This window comes from Halichoeres trimaculatus, unplaced genomic scaffold (genome assembly GCF_033239565.1).
Source record: "Halichoeres trimaculatus isolate MK-OKI-2021-1 unplaced genomic scaffold, fHalTri1.1 fHalTri1_scaffold_1, whole genome shotgun sequence".
Taxonomy (NCBI): Eukaryota; Metazoa; Chordata; class Actinopteri; order Labriformes; family Labridae; genus Halichoeres; species Halichoeres trimaculatus.
This window is the reverse complement of record NW_027437179.1, coordinates 37,075,677-37,098,288: the sequence shown is the minus strand read 5'-3', so window position 1 is coordinate 37,098,288 and position 22,612 is coordinate 37,075,677. Positions and strand designations below refer to the sequence as shown.

The window sequence follows — 22,612 nt, the reverse complement described above, 5'->3', positions numbered from 1 at the left end:
AAGAGTTAATGATGAAATAAAAAGAAGAAAATTAAGAAAGCCTGAGTGGGCAGATGTGATAATAAGTCTCTGCTCTTACTAATAAGCTTATGATGATTTGTTAACTAAAGCTGCAGTGTGCCTCCAAGTCTTATCAACTTTTCTGGGCATATTTTCACCAAAGCTTAAGCAGCCTAAGAAGTGTCGAGCAGCTGCTTGTATAGTGTCGAGTCTGATCAAAGTTTAGCTCACAAGTTATTGTCCCATGTTCATAAGGGTGACAGATGGCCATGACTTATAAATGACGTGAGCTCCAGCGATCAGAAGCTCGGGCGCTTCTTATGTATATCTGCTGCTTTGAGCCCGGAGCGTTTGTCTTGGCAGCAGCCGAGAACGTTTCAAATCCAGTCTCAGAAGGCCGATGTTTAACAGTTAAAGCCTGCCGCTCTTTGTCGCAGCTCTGGCGCTGAAATCCAGCCACATCCCTGAGCTCTTTAATTGAAAACATAAAGAGAACGCCTGGCACTTTAAAGACAGCGCTGAATGACAAGCGAGGAAGAGAGGTGTCAGGAAACAGACATCCCAGTTTATCCCCGAGCCTGCTCTCACTGAATCTGTTGAATCTTGTCTGCCGTCACCATGACACGCGGCTCCAGGTCTTTGCTAATGTGACAGAAATATGTTTGCACCGTAACAGGCCCAAGCCAGCGTGTCATTGTGATACCCCCTCCTTCCTGGTCTTAGTATCAAAGAAGCCTATCTGCTTCATCTAAGATCTATACCTCAGAGTGCTTTAGCTCAGAGAAATGTCAGCCGTATTGATTTTCCTCTAACCCTCCACATCATTTATTTATTAATTTATCCTTTCACTTTCATTCCCCCTAGCGGTAAATAAGGCTTCTTTGGGATACTCATCATCACCAGCCTCCTCACTTAGGAGGTCTATCTTCTTTATCCTCTCACTCCTCATTCCAGCTTTTGTTCGCTCCCCTGTGACCACACAGTGATTGTCAACTCTCCAAGTCCATAGGTGAAACTAATGAATGTGCCGCTGCTCCGTAGGACTGCTGCTTTCAGAATAAGACGCCAGGTGAAAGGTGCTTGATCATTTCTCCTGCGTTCACCGTATTGTTCTTTTAAATTACTTTCTGGTTTGTTTTTCCCCCTCCACGGCTGGAGTGTTTTCCTCTGCAGCAAAGCCACTTCCTGGTTTGATTAGTAGCAACTGCTGCTGGGTAGATCCAGCAGGTTGATGTGTGCATACAAATCATCATCCCTGTTGTAAATGTCCTAACCTCTTCTTGTCAACAGACGAGACGTCATTTGAAGCCGGGATCAAAGTCCAGATCCACACCCAGGATGAGCCGCCGTTCATAGATCAACTGGGATTTGGAGTAGCGCCGGGGTTTCAGACCTTCGTCTCCTGTCAGGAACAACGGGTACGTCTCTGGAAAGATGACAGAAATGAAATCCTAAAATATATATCTCAGCTCATTACATCGGGGAGGATCTGTAAATGAAGTTTGACTTTTTATTACAGCTTCAGCAGAGCAAATAATGTCTGCATCGTCTGCAGGGTGTAAAAATAATTTGACTCACTCAAGCTTTAAATAGAACAATAATAAACTTTATTTATAGAGAAGAGGAAGATAAGTATTATAGTGCACAATGCAAAGGAAATATAGAAGTTGGGGCTCATAGACAGAACAAAAATCCAATTTGTAAAAAGAAAGTTTGAAATGGATTCAGCAGTAAGTTGTTCTTGAGTGTGGCCTTGAAAGTAATCTCACTTTGTCCCTTTGTTTTAGTTTGAGGTCAAGATTAAGAGAGGGCTGGAAGAGTACAAGTCCAATATCTCAGGGAACATGGAGGCACATACACTCACTTTCTGAGCCACTTTATTAGGTAGACCTTGCTAGCACCAGGTTGCACCCCGTTACTGGAAACATTCCTCTGAGAGTTTGCTCCATATTGACATGATAGCATCACACAGTTGCTGCAGATTTGTCGGCTGAACATCCATGATGAGAATCTCCCGTTCCACCACATCCCAAAGGAGCTCTATTGGATTGAGATCTGGGGACTGTGGAGGACATTTGAGTACAGGGAACTCATTGTCATGTTGAAGAAACCAGTCTGAGATGATTCCAGCTTTATGACATGGAGCGTTATTCTGCTGGAAGTAGCCATCAGAAGATGGGTACACTGTGCTCATAAAGGGATGGACATGGTCAGCAACAATACTCAGGTAGGCTGTGGACTTTAAACCATGCTCAGTTGGTACTAAGGGGCCCAAAGTGAGCCAAGAAAATATCCCCCACACCATTACACCAGCAGCAGCAGCCTGAACCGTTGATCCGAGCAGGATGGATCCATGCTTTCATGTTGTTGACGCCAAATTCTGACCCTACCATCTGAATGTGGAGCAGAAATCCAGACTCATCAGACCAGGCAACGTTTTTCCAATCTTCTATTGTCCAGTTTTGGTGTTGCTGTGTGAATTGTAGCCTCAGTTTCCTGTTCATAGCTGACAGGAGGGTCACCCGGTGTGGTCTTCTGCTGCTGTAGCCCATCTGCCTCAAGGTTGGACGTGTTGTGTGTTCAGAGATGCTCTTCTGCAGACCTCGGTTGTAACCAGTGGTTATTTGAGTTACTGTTGCCTTTCTATCAGCTCCAACCAGTCTGTCCATTCTCCTCTGACCTCTGGCATCAACAAGGCATTTTGTCCCACAGAACTGCTGCTCACTGGATATTTTCTCTTTTTTGGGACCATTCTCTGTAAACCCTAGAGATGGTTGTGGGTTAAAATCCCAGTAGATCAGCAGTTTCTGAAATACTCAGACCAACAACCATGCCATGTTCAAAGTCACTTAAACCCCCCTTCCAGTTGGACAGGTGTGCCTAATAAAGTGGCCGGTGAGTGTACTGACCCAAGCTTTAAAAAGTGATAGATTAACTTAATAAAAGCAGGACAGAACCAGCTAATTAACATGATACTAATCAGTGAGCTTGAAATAAAGATTAGTCTTAATAGAGGGTTTCAGGTTATCAAACGTTTCATTAAATAGGAATGATTTTTCTCCACACTGCTGGTTTTATTGACACATAAAGCTGAATGTCGTCTGCATAGCGATGAACAAGATTGATATCTGTAATTACTCCACCAAGCTGTGTCTTGACCACTCAAACAGCCTCGATGTTTATGTAGCTGCATGGATGATATGGAAAGTAAGATGCTTCATGTGTTGGTGTTTTGGTCTACAATATGAAAATATCATCCAGAAAGTTGTTTTATTTTTCATTAAATCAGTAATGTTCTAGTGTTTAAAGGAGATAATAAAGATAAAATAGCAGTCTTTGTTATTTTACCCAAGAGGAAAAGTATGATTTATCTCTTTTTCTCTTTTTATTTTTTAATTTCTTTGAGCTAATTGCTGCTTCAATATGCTTCATAGTGAGATTTGGTTTCTGCTTCAGGGGCTTCAAATTTAATTTTTTCCATCCTGGGTAATCATCTCAAGCTGAAAATGAGTCAAAGCAGACAACTGCAGAAACATGTCTGGCACGGTCTTACATAATCTCATCTCATATGTCCTGGGATCCGTGGGAGGGTTTCTAAGCGGCGACCTCGTGTCCCAGTGGCCCTCACATTCACCATTTGCTCCTCCTGGTTTGCAACCATCTGCAGGATCTCCCTGCAGCTTCCTGACGGCTCTGCCCTGATCCCAGCGCTCCCAGCAGACTGGGAGCCACACAGAAACGGAGCAGTCAGAATATAAATCATTAGAAATTCAAACAGTGAGCACCAGCTGTTCTGTTAGCAGCCTCATCAGAGATCATCTTTGTGGGTTTTTTCAGCGTAAAGACACTTTTTAAATGACGTTTTAGATATTTACAGCTCCACTGGGTGATAGTTTTACATGAATATTGAATTAATTAAGTCGCATGAATCTGAAAAGGCTTCAACAGTCGGGGAGCTTTCTGCTCTGCACAGATTTTAACCATCCCATCCACACAGGCTGTTTGGTTGTGGTGCTGTTTCACTTTTGTTTGAATTGGTGCTGTCAGTGTTTGCGCATTAATCACCACAAAACTAAGGCCTCAAATTAACACATTTTATTGTTTTTCCACATGCTGTTTTGTCCTTTTCTGCACACTGTATCTATCCTCTGTAGTGTTTTCTTGCTTCCTGCGTGAAAATAATAATGCTGCTGAACATTTACGGATCACATCTCACTTTAAAATTCTCCAAGACAGTTTAGTCGACAAGTCAACAAATGTTGTGCCAGAGCTTCCACAAAGTAAGGCAAAGCTAGGACTGTTAAGTCCACAGGGGGCGCCACTAAGGATGAGTACCTTTCACATTTGAAATGATACGGAACCAATGCCTGGTACCTGGCAATCGGTATCGGTATCGGTACTCAAGGGTACCAATTTTCTGTATTTGTGTGTGTTTATCTGATAAGGAATATTAATGTTTTAAAATAAAATAGATTTTTTCAATTTAGAATATTTATTTCTCAACTTATAAACTTGCAATGCTGCATTCATGTCCTGCATGGAAAATCACCTTCTCTTATACTCCCTCATAGTCACAAGGATGTGTTAGGGTACCCAAACATGGTACTTTTTGATTTTAAGAGAACAGGTACTAGGTGCTAGAGATGTCCCAATCTGATCGACTGATCAGTATTGGCGCCCAATATGGCTATTTTGGGAGGCTCTGATAGCATCAAATTTCGTTACGTGATCGGGGCTGATCCAGTTTTCACGATTTCAGCACCGTCACACTTAACAGATGCTGTAAATCAAACCATGCTGCAAACATAGACTGTAAAAAAAATGGACGTCTTATTGCCCAGCTCAAAGTGAGGTCACCACAAAAACTGCTCCCCCTGGTGGCTGGCTGCAGTATAGGTTAAAAATACAGCTTTCCAGTCATTCCAGATGAGCTGTGGTCAAACTTTAAAAAATTAAGACACCTCTTAGAAATGTTTCTCACATCCAATTGTTGTAGTTATTTCAAGATATTATTTGGCTGCTTTCTATTCCAGTCCTTCTTTTTCTGAAAAAATTCATTTTCATTAGTTATACGAGGTTAAAAACAAGGCTTTACGTAACATTTAATGATGATTGACAGCTGCCGTTCTTGTGTATTTTTTTCAGGGATTGTAAATATAATATGTCAGGAGGTAGAGCCAAGAATTGATTAGACTCTTGAAAGAAAAAGAAATATTTTCATTTTTGTCACCACTCAGATTCTCCCAGAATCCCTCACAGTCTCTACTGCGCAGACTCTGGCTGCACAACTGCTTCAATGTCCACTCTATATACAGTCTATGGTTGCAAACATGTCCGATGTGTGGGACTACTTCTCTTTGGAAAACAATGACATTAAAAAAGCGTCCTGCAGCATTTGTAAAGTGAGTTTTCCTCGAGGAGGTACCAGTAGAGCTCACTTTAATAAAACAAATATGATTCTTTATTTACAACAGAATCGCCCAACGTAGCACAAGATTTATCAGAGAAAGGTATCAGATTGCCCATCCCTAGCGCCAACATTTACAAACAGGAAGCTCCTCACTGGAGGTTTAAATTGTAAATAAATCAGTACAGTTAAAAAACCTCTTTTTTGTGGGATTTGTGGGATGAACAGCAGATGAACAGCAGAGCTGAGTATGTGGGTTGGGGGCATGAAAATTGTGCTGAAAAGCTTACCCCGCCATTGACTCTAATTTAAAAAAAATTGACCTCATGTCCCCAAACTGTTTTCCTTATGCCCCTTAAAAAAAGACATAATGGAGCCTTAATTTCAGGTTTTACAGTGCATTTATCAAAGCTAAAAGAACTGTTTCAGGCCCATAGAGGTAAAGGGATCTGTATTTCTGCAAAGCAGAAACTCTCTGTTTTTGTTTTTGCATGTTTTCTTCCCCAATAATTTATTTACAACCCCTTGTGAGTACCATGATACCTATTACAGAGTGCCAAGCAGGGGTTTGAAACCACTTGAAAATTGAAGTGGTTAAAAGAAAATAGCTTCAATGAGAAATATCAGCAAAATATCCTTTTCAAATTGTTGCATCAGAATAAACAAATTAATAATTCAATTACTTTTTAATCATGCTGCGTTTTTCCTGTGGAGCAACCTTTGATGATTTTACTTTCACTCACAGAAGAACGGAGCGTCTGACTCATTCCTGTCAGGGACTGTTTTAATTCTGCTTTCAATATTCTCCAAGTGGTACTTCTGTTTACCTAAAGGATCTCTGTGCATCTTCGACAACAAAGCAGCATGTAAACAACGTGCGTCTCGAGTCCTGCCTCCTTCAATCATCCACGCTCGTGTCCCTCGGTGATAAATCCATGCAGGAGAGCCACTTTGTTACTGGCCTTATTCAGGGCTCTGCTGGAGCCACGGGGAGCTGAGATGAGGGTTCCCACATGGTGGGCTCTGCACTATCAGCACTTTACCGTGTTTTGAAGGACAAATAGTTTCTCTGCTTTCGCACAAAAGAGGCTAAAGACATAACGTTGGCTTGGATTCAGTCGTTTTTTTCACATAGAGGCTGCCACACGCTCATCTATAACTTTAAAGCTGGAAGGACAGTTACTTCTTATTCTCCTCCAAAGTCTCTGAGGTTGAAAAAGTGATTTTTTAAAAGCTGTGGACTGAATACTGAACCTTCAGATTCAGGCCATTTATATCAGTCCAGCCTTGGGTCTTTGTGCAGCTCTCATTGTTACACACTCTGAGTCTTAACGTCATTACAGAGACACACAAACTTCCTCCAGTCTGCTCGTAGGAGTTTCTCACTCAGTTATGTGAAGTGTAGGTATGTAGGTTACCGCACCGTGCTGGGGGGACTTCTGCGGGTGTGATGGCGAGCTATAACCAGACAAATCGTACACTCCTGCCCCTGATATGCTACAGAAGCATGCATAATGAATGGAGCGGGGATGGGGATGGATTTTGGAGTGATCTCAGTCCCTCCACGTCCACCGTACGACTCACTGAGTGTGATCCAGTGTCGGCGGGCTGCAGCAGGATTTTGCATGCTGCCGATGTCGCGTCTGCAGGAAACTGTCCCTCTTTGTTTTTCTCTGTTTCTCCTCAGCTCTTCCACTTTTCCCTCCCTCTGCATGCGTTTCAGCTCATCTAATACACTTCCATTCGCCCTCTCTGTTTCTGTTTATTTATTTATTTATCTCCCCGGCTGGCAGGCTCACTCTTCATTAATCTAATGCAGTTTTCTCACATTCATTCAGCTCTTTTCTCCAGCAGTGTAAAACTGTTGGGGTCTTTTCAGCCGGCCAAACCGTCACTCATCGGGATCCCACCAAAGAAAAATCAGCAATTTCCCCCTACTTAACATGAAAGCAAACAACTTTGAAATGTTTGCTCTTTGACAGCAGGATCTAGCCGGCTCCTGATCTGTTTTTTTTTTTTGCACTCAGCCGCTAAAAGAGGGGAAATGAGTTCACCAACTTAATATGATGTGTTTACTTCTTCATGCTTGTTAAACAGCTAACAGCACAGCTCGCGTGTCCCGAAAAACTCTCACGCCAGACCCACTTCCTTCCACATTTGGAGAATTAAAGCTTCAGCTAGAAGTTTAACCAAAGGGAAGTAATGTCGCTACAAGCTGCGTCAGGACGACTGAGGGGAGCTTTTAAAAATGGAGAAGAGAAATCCAAAAGCGGAGCATAAAAGAGTCATTTCCTTTTCATACAGCTCCTTCTCTGGGCCCTGCTGAAGTGAGGAGGTGAAGAGACATACAAGCACCTTTTATCGATCATCACATTTCAACAGCTCTGATGGGTTTTACGTTCTGTTTGACTTTGTGAAAATCGTCCTTGATGTGAAAATAAGCAGACAAATCAACACAAGTCTCCTGATTGGATTTTCACTCTGAGGAGTTTGCTTTTCCGTCTATGTGTGTGTGAACACTGTACGCGCATGTTTAACATCACCGTGGCTTATTAGTAACCAGATCCAGTGCGTGGCACACATGGCTGCCTCTGGCACAGACTCTAAAGTGCAGGTCCCTAAATCATAACAGTGGCCTTTAATTTATTGCCGTGTGAGCACTCAGTGATGCACTGTTTGGACTGATGAGATGGAAACACAGAGGGGCAGCTTTATAGCTTCCCACCTCATTTAGTGCAACAAATTTGGCCCATCTTTCAGAAGGCAGCTGAAACATAAATGGATGCAGATAATATTTTAGTATGATGTGCAAATACGCTCCCTGCTGGAGTGATCTCACTCTGCTTTCATTACACAAGCAGCATGCTTCAACTTGGGCTTGTTTCAGAGCAGGACATTAATTTTTTGTCTGCTGTATATATATTCCCTGCCATCTCGAATATATGATGTTCTTACCCTCATGGAGCAGACACCAGGGAGTAGTTGTGCATCTGCTTGTTATTTCTTTAGTCATGTGATACAGAGCTCCTGGTACCTTAAATTTATCTTCTTGGTTGTTTATTGCCTTAAATGTTGCATTCTGAGGCTCCATTTACACAACGTTCCATCCATAAACGTAGAAAAAAAAAATCTGTGTTTAGACAGAAACACTGAGTGGCTGAAAACGCTGTAGTAAGCATGCCAGGCCTGTAGTTGGCGCTATAACTGTCTCGTCCAGAAGCGGCTTTTGGTAGATCTCCACCAAAGTAGAGTAGAGACAATCATCTGGTGTATTGGCGAGCATGGATATATACAAATACTACATGATTCATGCACGCTGTGAGTCAGTGGGAAGTAATGTCATCACAATGGTGGCCATCTTGGGACAGGGCTGCTCAATCACTTGTAGCATTGAAGTCAGTGAAGCATGGATTGTTTAATTTTCAACTGATTTTTCAATGACTTGGTTTGTTATGAACCTCACACTGCAAAAAAACTGAAATCTTATCAAGTGTTTTTGTCTTATTTTCAGTAGAAAATGTCTTTTTTAACTTAATATGAGACACATTCACCTGACCAGTCCATAAAAATGTCTCATTTCAAGTTATTTAAATACAAAAAATGAGGCCTGAATTGCTTGTTACAAGTAAAAGTAAGTTAAGTATCCACCTTGCCTCCTACTAGAGTACAGTGCAGGCCGCTGGTGGCGGTACTGCCTGCTCTGCCTTAAAGTGATAGTCCGGGATGGAACAAGTTGGGTCCTATCACAAGGTTTAGGGCAGAAATTACCCCTACAGCAGTGTTTTGGTGCAGCAGAAGCCCAGAGCGCATGCACCAAACACCCCCTCCCTGCTCCTCTGCCGGTTTCCTCTGCACTCAGACGGGGCCATATTTTACTTGACCAAAAACAGTAGTTCAGGCAGACTACCTACGTTTGTTTATATCTGGCACGCCGCGCGCGCAAACTGATACACTAAGCGGTGAGCACCTCGTAGCCAGCTGTGGCTCTGCAGCGGAGGTAGCGCTGTTTTACGACAGGATGAGAACTAGAGCCTTATTTAGTGGTGTTTTTGTGTGAAAGTAATGCGCTGAAAATTCTCTAAATAAAGCGTGAATGCAGACCGATATCAGATTTTTTCGATGGGAGTCCGTTTATTTGTGTGTTTGGTCAAGTACATATGGCCCCGTCTGAGTGCAGAGGAAACCGGCCTACAGGCAGGGAGGGGGTGTTTGGTGTGAGCGCTCTGGGCTTCTGCTGCACAAAATCACTGCTGTAGGGGTAATTTCTGCCCTAAACCATGTGATAGGACCCAACTTGTTCCATCCCGGAGTATCACTTTAAGACATAGAGCGTTCTCATATATATCAATGTTGGCAAATACCAAAGGCAGAAGTGGAGCAATAGATGCACATTTTGTTTACAGAAAGTTAGAAGATTCAGCAGATTGAATAGCAAGCACAACATGGTGGTCTGCGACAATTGTAACAATGGTACTGTAGGACTGCTGTGTGTCCTTGCGTGAAGCGGAGCATGGCGTCAGCGTTACCACTGAAAACGTCGGCTTACTGTTTACATGGCAATTATGATGGAATTGTTTCAGGCCATTTTCAAAAGTTTACGTTTCAGGGGCCGTTAACACAGCAACAGTTTTAGAGTGAATCGCAAAAGTTTTGTTGCGTTTCAGCTTCGCTTTTACACAGAAACAGTGTTTCACCACAGCTCAACTCTACTTCAGTGGAGATCTACTAAAAGCAGCTTCTAGACAAGACAGTTCTAGCATCACCTACAGGCCTAACATGCTTGCTACAGCGTTTTCAGTCCCTCGTTTCCGTGTAAACGCAGTTTTTTTTTCTCTCTGCGTTTTAGGGTTTTCAGATGAAACGTTGTTGTGTAAACAGGGCCTTAGCTCGGCTAAAACGCCATGTCCGTGTAAATGCAAGGCTGAAAGGTAAAACATCTGCAAAGCCGACCCTCTAGGAACAGTTTCCAGCATAAAAACCTGAGGTATTGAAAAAGTCTGTGTTTTTGCAGATAGTCTCATTTGTTTTTCAGGTCATAAAGTGCAAAAACTGAAAAAGAAAATGCCCAAATTTGCTTGCAACTAGAATAATGCCTTAATTAATACAAGTAACCTTTCTCTTGTTCCATTGGCAGATTTTTTTTCTTGTCACAAGCAACTCAGACCTCATTTTTGTTTTTAAATTATTTTAAATAACACATTTACCCGGACTGGTCAGGTGAATTTGACTCTTATTAAGTCGAAGGAGGAATGAGTATTAATTTCACACTGTTTAACAGCCAGTTAAAAACTCCTCACCTGAGTTTTAAAGGTCATCCTGCAACAAAGTAAACGACCTTAAAGTGTCATATGAGACTTGTTTAGATTTTTAAGCGACTGCATTTATTCTTAAATTGACAAAACTTTAAGTAATCATATTATTTTTTCCCCACAGGGTTCATTCTGTTAGAAAATTTAAATTAATGTCAGAGCTGTTAACCTTTGGGTGCTCCAGAAAAAATAAACCAAACATGCCGTACTCTGTTTGCTCATTTTAATCTAATCTTTATTCATAGACTTGATTTGGAAGTACAGACACACTAATACATTTGCTGGTGTGCTGGCCTAGATATCTGCGAGGGGATGATGATTGTATGGTTGTCTGCTCACCTGCTGCGGGGTGAGTGTAGTATTACAACTTGGATAATTTAGAAAACAAGAATGTAAATGAAGAAACAACAGAATGTAAAGCGGTGACCTTGAGCGTAATTGGGTTGTTTTGCATAAGAAAGCAAATATGTCTCAGATTTTACTGGAGAATAAAAAAAAAAAAAAGCCAGAGGGCTCGGAGAGAGTTCGTGTCAGGCTGCACCGAGTTTTAGAGGTCACACATTTTCTGATAGCCTGAGGAAAGGAGCTTTCCTCTGACGCTGGCCTTGTGTCTGTGCATGTGTCTACCTGAAGTCGATACACTATCACCAAAAGTTGCACAGGAGAGGTGGAAAATGTACATTTTTGGAGCTCAGATAAAGGGAACATGGCACCACAATTCTGAGTACAACCTGCAGCTGTACTACACAGCTGATACTATTCAGCTCCTGCAGGACGAGTGGGCAGCACAATGAAAAGCACACGGGGAGAATAGGAACAGGAGAGGCGTAGGAGAGAGAAGTATCAGACACCACTATGCACATGCATTCAAGAAGGAGATTCATTTTCTGTGCCAAATGTGATAAATGTGTAATGGCTTCACGTACGGACACAGTAACGAGTTTATTATCATATTGACAGAAAGTACGGGTCAAATGAATGCATTAAGAGGGCACCAGAGAGGCTGTTCTGCTGTGGCTGACGCCGTTCTGCTCTCTCATTTCTCCCCCCTCCTAGCTGACATACTTGCCTCCACCGTGGGGAGACTGCAAGGCCACGCCGATGGACTCAGACTTCTTCAGCACCTACAGCATCACAGCGTGCAGAATCGACTGCGAGACGCGGTACCTGGTGGAGAATTGCAACTGCAGGATGGTGCACATGCCGGGTAGGAATCAGAGAGGGTTGCATCCTTGGATCGAAACACATCCAGGTTTAATAAAGATGTGCAGGAGATGAAATTGAACCTTCTGTTGGGGGTTGTTGTGGAGAAGCTTTCCTTAACCGCTTTTTTTGCTGGCATCTGTGGAAAAATCAGATCCCTCCACGCTCCGGTGGATCGGAAAACTCAACTGTTTTCACTCTGTGTTTGTGCTGTGATTACAGCTGGCATGTGCTGCCTACCTCCTACATTTAATCACTGTGTGGCATCTCAGACGGCAAATTGAAAGAGAGTTTGGCACGGAGCGGAGCGTCAGGATTTGGCCGCTGTTAACCCTGAGCTCACCTGTCCAAGGATTGCTAATGTCTCCCTCTTCAATCAGGGTCACTTTGAGCTCTGTTTGCATACTGAGAGCCAGACAGCCAGGATTAGCTGCTATCTCTGAGCGATTGTGCAGTTGATTAATGCCAGTCTACAGACAGGTCCCTCATTGAAACTCTCCGTCCATTCATCTCTCCTATCTCCCTGTCATTAGAGAGATTTTTGTGAAAGAGGATGAAGCAAAACGCGGCGAGGAATTAGAGCTGTGAAACAAATACGCACGGCTGTTTATCCTCCGAGAGAGGCATGGCTGAAGAGAAGATGATGGAGACGGGGATGACAGGAGCCAAAGAGGGAAAGTTAATGAAATCACTTACAAGATGAGACCAATTTGAGCCAAATACTCAGTCACAATGCGTTGGGTAATGACAGTGTAAGACAGGATAAATGAAAGCCTGCATCACGTCATCTTTTGTTCCTCTTTAAAAGCCTCCTCTTTCTTTTCCTCCGCTTTTCTGTTTGGACTGAGAACATTGTGTTTCTTCTTCATCCTCAGGAGATGCCCCATACTGCACCCCAGAGCAGTACAAGGAGTGTGCCGATCCAGCCTTGGGTAAGAAGATAAGCCAGCATGCAGCCTGTGTGTGTGTGTGTGTGTGAGTGTGTGAGTGTGGACACTGTCCAGTGTGTGTGCCCTGCTGTTCAGAGCCCCTGATCCCAGCTGATAACAGATAATAGTGTTCCTTCATCCTCATGGTGGCTATTCTCAAACAGTAAAACCTCAGATCTGCCACAGCCGCGCTGCTTTCCACACTCTCCATCAGCTGATACCTCTCACGGCTTTCATCTGTTTGTTTTCTTATTGACTTCCAGCCTTTCTTTCTTTCATGACACTGCATGACACGCGCGCTGGCCTCTGGCAGCAGCCGCCCCTCTGACTCTGCCTGCATGTCTCATATACAGTGATGCCGGGAAAGCGTTACTATTTCCAAACCAGTAATAAGATCAAAGTTACTCATCCAAATCACTGTGCATTACTTTTCTTTTCATTTTTCTTTTAAAAAAAGAATGCATATGCTCTTTTCTTGCGTCTTGGAGTTGCATGCTCATCACATTTCTAGCATGTGAACAACTGACGTGTAATTAGGGTTACCACCTTTGAGGCAGAGAAATAAGGGGCACCCTAAGCAGCATGTCGATATGAAAGAATTTTAAAACATTTTTCAAAATGTGTTCTGTCCTGTCTGTCCTTTTGATGTTTTTTTTCTATAATCATGAATGATACTGGTTATCAAAAGACAATTTTACTGTGTCCTTTAAAATTGTTTCACTCACACTGTCAAGCCATTCATTTAAACTTTCCCACTCATGTCTGTGTTTCTGCATCCTTTGTTTTTCAATGGGGCACGGGGCAAAGTATCATTTGCAGCCACAGCCACAGACATGTTTACTTCTGATTTCCTGTGACTTTCTCTCACCCAATTAATGATGAGCACTTATTCCACGCTTAAAATCAACCAACCAACTGCTGTCTCTAAGGAGCAGACGCGAACCATAGACTGTATAAAACATAGTGGAAGCATCCGCGACGTCACCAATCTGTTCCTGAAACTGTGAAATTAAGTCAACTTTTACTAACCAGATGTTGCCCCTTGACGGGAACGCATGTTGAATTCAGGCAGAGTGGTGCTGCATTCAAGGCTAACTGAAAATATGGGATAAATGGCATCCCATATTGATTTAAAACAGGACGCAACCTTTAAGTGTGTAATACGGGACGTTTCTTATTTTACGGGATGGGAGGCAACCCAACGTGTAATAAACTCTATGCACAGATCGCTTCCGCATTGGCGTGCGGTGGCATGGGCATTTCAGGTTACTGAAAGAAGCAGTAGAAAGTGACAGTAGACGTTGATATGATTGCAGAGATTAAATAAATAAGGTGTTTGCTGGTGTTGAACGATACAGAGAATCGTTCAGGTATCTAGTACAACACCATGTAGCAAGTTGTATAAAGGCTTTAAAACAAAAGTTTTTTTATTTGTTTGGCGCTTCGCAGGTAATTTGCTTGCAATAGCTAGCCTGAGCTAGAATACTTACTTTGGTTTAAAGTTGAGAGCTTCAGGTCGATCATACTTTAAAGTAAGTTTAATCATGTGTATATACCTTTGACTTCATATGTTTATACTTTTATAAAAGCAAGTCTCTTGCTACCGTACGCTCTATGCTCACTACACAGTACAGCACGGGTGCACTGGGACTGGGTCACACGACCGTTAGCACGGCCATGGAAGGCAGCCAGACACACAATGCATGGCGCACAGAGAGAAAAAATATATGCATCTTGCCTTTACCTATGCGGCTGGGACAAACAATGTCCCTTACTTGACGCGCCTCTTTTGGCTCAAATACGGGACGTCCCAGCTATCACGAGACAGTTGGCAACCCTGGAGCATCCAAGAGCTGTGCCTCCATGCCGGCGACATCCATGCTGCAGTGTTATCTTCTTCCCAAACAACACGAAGTGACAGCGCTTCGCCCAATGAGGCGAGCCGCATTCTGTGGCGTCATAGCAACGTGTGAGTGTTCAGCTCATTAGCCACAGAGCGGGAGAGGGGACTGGGATGGAATTACCGTAATTTCTCGTATAAATCGCCCTGCCTTTCATTGAAAAAATAAATATATAGCAGTTTATGTTTGACCCTCAGAGAAATATGGGACAAAGTGCGTCCCTTATTGGTTCAGCACGAGACGCATATGTTCGAGTCCAAATACGGGACGATTCCGTTTTTCAAGGGACGGTTGGCAACCCTAGAGGCAACGTCTGTCAAGTTTTGACCGTCACCGAGCAACCGGTGTTTTGGAGTTAATAGCAACCACCACTAACTGGTGACTCTCAGCCGACAGCATCAGTGATTAACGGCCGAGAGTCACCAGTTAACAGGGTCACACTTTACATTGAAACAACAGCGACGTCTGCGGGTGAATGATAAACTCTGGACGTAGTTTTCTGGTTCTATTATTATGAACCAGGTCTCAGACTCAGCAGTCTGTGTGCTCTTTTTGGTCTGGGAGGGTTTGTGATTTATTGACACGTTTACGTCCTGGTCTGTCACTGTCTGGTAAGTGTTCATGGATAATGCAGTCATGAGCATCGAGTGAGAGTTGTGTGTTTAAATTGCTCTTTGGGTACACGCCGGATTCCTCCGCCAAAACGTCTGTCCACCTAATATTTGTCAACTTGCTATTTCACAAACCTGGGGGTTGTTGACCCTACAGGAAAGTGCTGGTATTTAGTTTAAAAATCTGTTGGTTGTTTTGCTCCTCAACATCATTTGACAAACCATTAGCAGTGCTTCTGAACCCAAGTAGCAGCGTTGTTGATAAGCAAAAAATCCCTCTATAGAAAGAGTGTGTTGTGTTGTATAGGATTATAATTTTTTTTTTCTGCAAGATTAACTTTTCCTCCTCCAAAACGTCAGATTTCCTCTGGCTCTGACCTTCTCACATGTCTACATTTCAAGTGGCTTCCATACTGTGTGTGCAATAAAAATGCTGTTATTCAGAAGCAGCAACCACTAATAATAAGTTGTTCATTTTTTCCCTCATATTTTCATAAATATCATCATCCCAAATTTCCTTAAAATATCATGATATAATTCTGAGGCTATATCGCCCATTCCTACAACACTGCTTGTATAGACTTTTCTATCCCCCATAAAAGCCTCTGGAGGAGTCTCCTCTTCACAAATCTTTCTCTGATCCCGTATAACCCTCTGGTGTTTTGTTTGTCATGAGAAGAAGGTGATACACCCGTCTGCCTTTGTGCGTCCGCTCTTTTAATTTCTCCGTCTCCTCTCTGGTTTTATCATCTCCATTTTTCAGACTTTCTCGTCGAGCGGGACAATGACTACTGTGTGTGCGAGACACCTTGCAACCTGACGCGCTACGGCAAAGAGCTGTCCTTTGTCAAGATCCCCAGCAAAGCCTCAGCCAAGTACCTCGCAAAGAAATTCAACAAAACGGAGCAGTACATCGCGTAAGTCCCAGCCAAGGCAGTTTTCATTCATCTCCACAAAGAATCACTTTCATTTCATCACAAACACTGATTATTCACCTGTTTAATATTAATATAAACCACATTCTCCAGCTCTGACCCTCTGCCTCACCACAGTTATGTAAACCACACTGAGGGTTTCTCTGTCGGTGTTGGTTGGACAAAGCGCTGCTGCTCTTTGCTCTTTTTCTTGTGAGCATGTGTAGGTTGTGATTCCTGACAGAAAATCTCCTCCTGCTTTCTTTTAACTGTGAAATCCATCCCTCGCTGCAAATATTTACTGTGAGAAAATAGTATGAAATCATCTCGTCTGACACCTTCCTCCTCACAGTGGCTAACACAGATATTCTCACTCTTGTTGTTGGTGGTTTTGTTTACTTCTGTAGGTCATGAAGAGGTTTCTGCTGGTTTCTAACCAGTCACACACTCCCCCTCTCTCACAGGAGATGAACTTATCCCGATTCTTAACTTTTAAAGTGAATGTTTGAAAAAATGAAAACCACACAGAGCCGTGTCCAGACTTTTTTTTTCTGCTGACTAATGCAGAGGTGGAATGAATTCTGTCTCTGACACACGTCTGAAAAGTATTTATGACTCATATCAAACACCATTTGTTGTATCTTATCATACTACAACACAAGGCTGGAGGATATGGCATTTTATTTATACCTCAATATCTTTACGGCACGCATTGTACAGCGTTTCCACAGACTAATCCTGAGACAAATCCCCAACTAACTGAAATGAGCCGTCCCACTTTTTGGGACCCTTCTGTAGGGGTGCCAGACTAAACTGATCTGATCTCAGAAGGAAGAGTTATAGCTCTGTAGTCTATTGACTCTGAAACAAAGCTTGATTGCACTTTGTAACAAAGAGCCACATGGAAATCAAAAAGAAGACAAATTGCTGGATGTCTTCCCTTGTTGCTCTTTGTTTACTGTGTCGCGTTTCTTCTTTGTCGGATTTATTAGCGTGGTTCACTATGACGCGCTGCTATGACTTCACGCTATTATTTAACTGATGCAGCTATCAGCATCCAGCTTACACGGCACCTACCACAAGGGAGCACAGTTGGCTGTGGAAACACTAACAGGTCCTGCCTTAACCAAGCCAACCTGTACTAAACCGTACTGATCTAAATCGGACCGCTTGGTGGAAACGGGGCTTTTGATGCATACAGTTAAACCAGAATAGCAGTACTCTGGTTTTACAGAATAATTGTCATGAACTACCTCATTGCTCATACCCCAAAAAATGAAAAAACTACACTGCACACACCACACTACACTCGGAATGGGTGCTGAATTAGGTACTTTTATATATACAGACAGAATTCAGTCTGTAGTACCCAGTACCGAGTACCAATTCACATAAACTCAAATGGTACCATGTTTCAATTCCTAAACAGATCCTTGTGACTGTGAGTGAGTGGAGGAATTGGTGCTTTTTCCATACTGGACCTGAACACAGCATTGTAAGTTTATATATTGAGAAGTGAACATGTTAAATCGAAAAACTTTAAGATTATATTATTTAACATATTAATATTTATTACCACATTAAAGGACAACTCCGGTTTTTTGACACCTGGACCTTTTTTATAGGTGTGTGCATGCTCATATACTCACTCAGACAAACATCGTGCAGCTCGGAGTCCTTCAGAAGTTATTTAGATCCAACTGATTTTAGCCGCACTTAGCGGGGGCCACGGCAAGGGGGCTTCAGCGCGGGACATAATCTCTGCTAAATCGCTCATTTCAGCTATATTTTTTCATCCATCGCCAGTTATCATAAAGTCAGCTCGTCTACCGTCTTCAGACTACGACTTCGAGTTCGACGGTTGTCCTTAGCGGTTTGAGCCTGAGTACACGGACGAGGAGCTCCATGAAAGAAGGATGCAGAGGGAGAGAGACAAAGAGCTGGCTCAAGAACAACAAACAGGAGCACGTCCACGACTCAATGCAAACTGGTGGTGCGCTTGTGGACAGTGTTCGCCTATGGCAACAGAAGAGGAGCGTGTTTGTGATAACGATGGATAGCGACGGATGAAAAAATATAGCCGGAATGAGCGATTTAGCAGAAATTATGTCCCGTGCTGAAGCTCCCTTGCCGTGGCCCCCGCTAAGTGCGGCTAAAATCGGTTGGATCTAAATAACTTCTGAAGGACTCCGAGCTGCATGATGTTTGACTCAGTGAGTATATGAGCATGCACACACCTATAGATAAGGTCCAGGTGTCAAAAAACCGGAGTTGCCCTTTAACATTCACAAAAGTACTGAAAACTGGCAACATTGAGTACCAGTATCGATTACCAGGTATCAGGCATCGGTACCGTATTGTTTCAAATGTGAAAGGTACCCGCCCCTACACAACACACAGCAGCGTAACCCAAACATGTTTTAAGTCACACACTTACTTTCAACCAATAGGAAAGGAGCATCATGTTTCTCTGTTGTTTTATTTTTTTGCCAGTAAAGCATTGAGGCAACAGGTGTTCAACATTCTTTACAGATTTACACATTTCGCTGCTGGCCATCTGACAGTTTGAATCCAAACCATCTCCAAATTATTGAACCATTGTTTTCACTTTTTACTGTGGTGGGTGTAGGGATGGTACCTTTCACATTCGATACAATGCGGTGCCTGGTACCTGGCAATCGGTACCAGTACTCAACGGTACCAATTTTCAGTACTTTTTTGTGGTAAAAAATATCAATTTGTTTAATAATAAAATATAGATTTTTTTTCCAATTTAACATATTATTCAATATATAACCTTGCAATGCTGTGTTCATGTCCAGCATGGAAAATCTCCTACTCTGCCACTCCCTCACAGATGCATTTAGGTATGTAAACATGGTACCTTTTGATTTTACATGAATCAGTACCTGGTACTTTTGACAGAATTCAGACTCGGTACCTATAAAAGCACCTGATACCGTACCCATCCCTAAGCGGGTGGTGGTTGTCAGGTCAGTGAGTTGGGGAGAGCAGAGGGCTGTGTGTGTGTGTGTGAGGCATGGGCACAGAGAGAGGGTCGAAAGAAAAAGGTGTAAACTTTCAGCCCATGGGAAGAAATGTACAGACGGTCTTTGAGTTACAAATGAGTTCCATTTCTAGGACACGTAACCCAAAATCTCTACATCCCCCCCTAAATCTCAAAATAATTATCACAATACATGTATAATACTTTATATTCATGAGAAAACAGATCCTGCTTTCCTTTTTGTCTCCATGATGCAAAAAAAGATGAGTATACTGAGAAAATTACAGATCACAAACACAGACAATTTACACTATGACGCGAGACAAAGTGGATGATGCTGATAACCGCGTGGCACTGCATAGCTGTGTATTCATACGCGTCAAAAACTAGTACACATCGTAGGAGCAAAAAGGAGCAGATTTACACACCAGAAATGAATAGGTTTACAGCCAGGGGAAATCTTTATTGAGAAAATAACTCAATGGGAAAAAAAACAGTTTTATGGATTGACATGGGTGAAGTATAACTTTTAAATCGTTTAAGTGTTGGTATATGAACATATGCAGCAAAAGACTGATTGGAAAATCATTCAAATCAGGAAAAAAAGCGAAGAAAAACTTTACGTACCTCTTTGAAAAGTTAAATAGAAAAGCTCTGAAAGGACAGATCTCATCAGTTTGAATCTGAATTTGATAAAAATCTTTTTCTCCTCTTTTTATACAGACAAATGTCCAAGTTATCCAAACATTAACACACAGAAAATAAAAGCCTGTGAGACTATCACAACTTTCTGAGAGAAAATATTACAGAGAAAATATTACACTCCAAGTCCAGACCTCTGAGTGAAAAAATAAGGGAAATGAAGCATAAAAACTCTCTTTCAGAAACACTTTGATAACCTATTTTAAAGCTTTTTAAAAGAAAACTGGCTGAATTTATTTTTCAGTCTGTACAAAATATTTTAATCCGAGTCTCCTTTCAGACATATTCTGAATAATAATTTGCCCTTTGCTACACTTTCATCAGTAACATCCTCCTCTGTAAATTCTGATTTTTTATTAGGTGTGTAAGTATTTTAAGTATTCAGCGTTGAACACAGGATTCTTCAGACTTCACTAAAAGGTCCATTCTTACAATAAACTGACCTTTAGATTTCCTGTTTTCTTATCCCTCCTGTTAAAGTTTCATACAGAGACCGGCTTTCAGGAGTTTGATGTTTTATGAATTCATACCAGCAGGTCAGTTTACCCTCCAAAGGGCAGGAAGATCCTGTTCTTCATCCTTCAGCAGGTCAAAGGAAAACAGTGTCCCATAGAAATCAATCTGCTTTAAAATTAATGTGAAAAAAACACCTTTTGAATCAGGAATATGCAGCTTTATCCTGTTTAGTATTCCCCTTGTTTTCTATGGATCTCTCTGTCAGGCAGAAGTGTCCATGTTGCAGTTATTAGAGATGGATTAATCAGGCGGTAATTGGCACTTTTAGATAATCTGTATCAGCTGATGTCAGCGCTAATGAGGCCGGTTAAAGACATGAAATACAATCAATCTGAAACATGATACTGGCTGAGATATTTAAACACATTTGATGATAATATACACAGAGTTATGGATGGTTATTACCCCTCACAGACTGTTTGGTGTCAGCAATCAAAAGGAGCATGAAACAAGAGGTGGACCCAAGTGCAGATGTAAAAAAATGTCTTTACTAAACTAGACTCAAAATCCAAAGTTTGAATCTAAAAGTCGTATAAAACCATAAAAACATGGGAAAACTCATTAGAAGGCACACCACACAGCAGGATACACAGACGCTGACAATGAACTGAAAGGGAACTCAAGAAACACTGAAACTAAGGCCATGTCCACATGTAGCCAGGTGTTTTGGAAACCACCTATATTTTAAGTTGTTTATGTCTGCTTTCTACACTAAACCGCATTTTAAGTCACTGAAAACGATGTTCGAAGTGAAGATTTTGGAAAACTCTGGTTCCTGGGTTTCGTGTAGACGCCGGGAGACAGAGTTTTTAGTTCTCAGACATCACAGCTGAGTCCTGATTGGATGGCACAGGTTTTACATCTGAAAAACACTACCAAAAATGGATTTTCCTGCTGCGTATGGACAAAAGTATTTTAAAAAACGAATGAAGGGGGATATTCATTTTTTAAAAGGCACTAAATAGACACATGGACAATCAAGACACAAGTGAAAGACATGAGGAGCAAACTCAGGAGGGAAACACTAGGAGATGTAAAACCCATGTCAGCCAATTAGAATAAGCCTTCGTCAATCAGCTGTGACATTTGAGAACCAAAAACTCTGTTTCCTGCCATTTACACAAAACCACAAAATCTGAGTTTTCCAAAATCTTCACTTTGGCCAGAGTTAAAAACCTTATTTTTAGTGACAAAAACTGTGGTTTTGTAAGGAAGATGACAAGGGTTAACATATAAAAATATGCTGTTTCCCATATACCTGGCTACATGTGGACACAGCCAGAGACAAGATAAATCCAAAACACAGAAACACTAAGAATAAACTTAACAAAACCCCTATACATGACATGAACCAACCAAAACCACAAGAAACAAGAACTATAGACTAAATCAGAAACACAAGAAACAAGAATCAAAGAGCAAACTCAAGATCCATCCATCCATCTCAACTCAACTCAAGATACACAAGAAAAAACGAAACTCTGTACTTAAGATAGACCAAAAACCATATCCTTACAGTTTGGGGTCAAGTTTAACCTGCTATCTGAAAATGAATCTTAGATCTACCAGTGTGACAAGGGAAACAATGCTGTAAGGGTAACAGAATGTAAGGGTTAAATGTTAAATGGGGTTGAAAAAAGGGTTACATCTGCGTTATGCATCAGTGTTTGATCAGCTTAATCTTGAATTATCCAAATTAGTAACTAAATAAAAGCATCAGTTGACCATTAACAGTGATATTTACATACAAAAAAGTCAATGTTTTCTCTTTTTTCAGCCACCAATCCTCTTTTACTGAACTAAACCAACATTTTTATATAGTTAAGAAAACAAGTCAAATGTGTTTGGCATTGGCAGAGAAGATTTGGCAAATTTTTCATGGGCGCAACCATAGACTGTATATAGAGTGGCCAGCGTGGCTCCGCCATTTACCATTGTGCAGCCAGAGTCTGCAAAGTAGAGACTGTGAGGGATTCTGGGAGAATCTGAGTGGAGCAGGCTGACGAAAATAATATATATTTTTTTTCTTTTAAGAGTCTTATCACTTCTTGACTTTACCTCCCAACATATTTTACAATACCCGAAAAAAATACACAAGAACGGCAGCTGTCAA

General features: G+C 41.9%; 1 protein-coding gene across 2 annotated transcripts in view; it reads left to right on the top strand.

The window, feature by feature from the left end:
- Positions 1–22,612, top strand: part of asic1b (acid-sensing (proton-gated) ion channel 1b) — a 374,230-nt gene that overhangs the window by 337,923 nt on the left and 13,695 nt on the right. For both annotated transcript variants that reach the window (XM_074676109.1, XM_074676104.1), the window contains 4 exons: positions 1,291–1,418; positions 11,773–11,923; positions 12,795–12,851; positions 16,124–16,277. In XM_074676109.1, the coding sequence (XP_074532210.1) occupies positions 1,291–1,418; positions 11,773–11,923; positions 12,795–12,851; positions 16,124–16,277 (490 nt within the window). The remainder of the gene's footprint in view (positions 1–1,290; positions 1,419–11,772; positions 11,924–12,794; positions 12,852–16,123; positions 16,278–22,612) is intronic.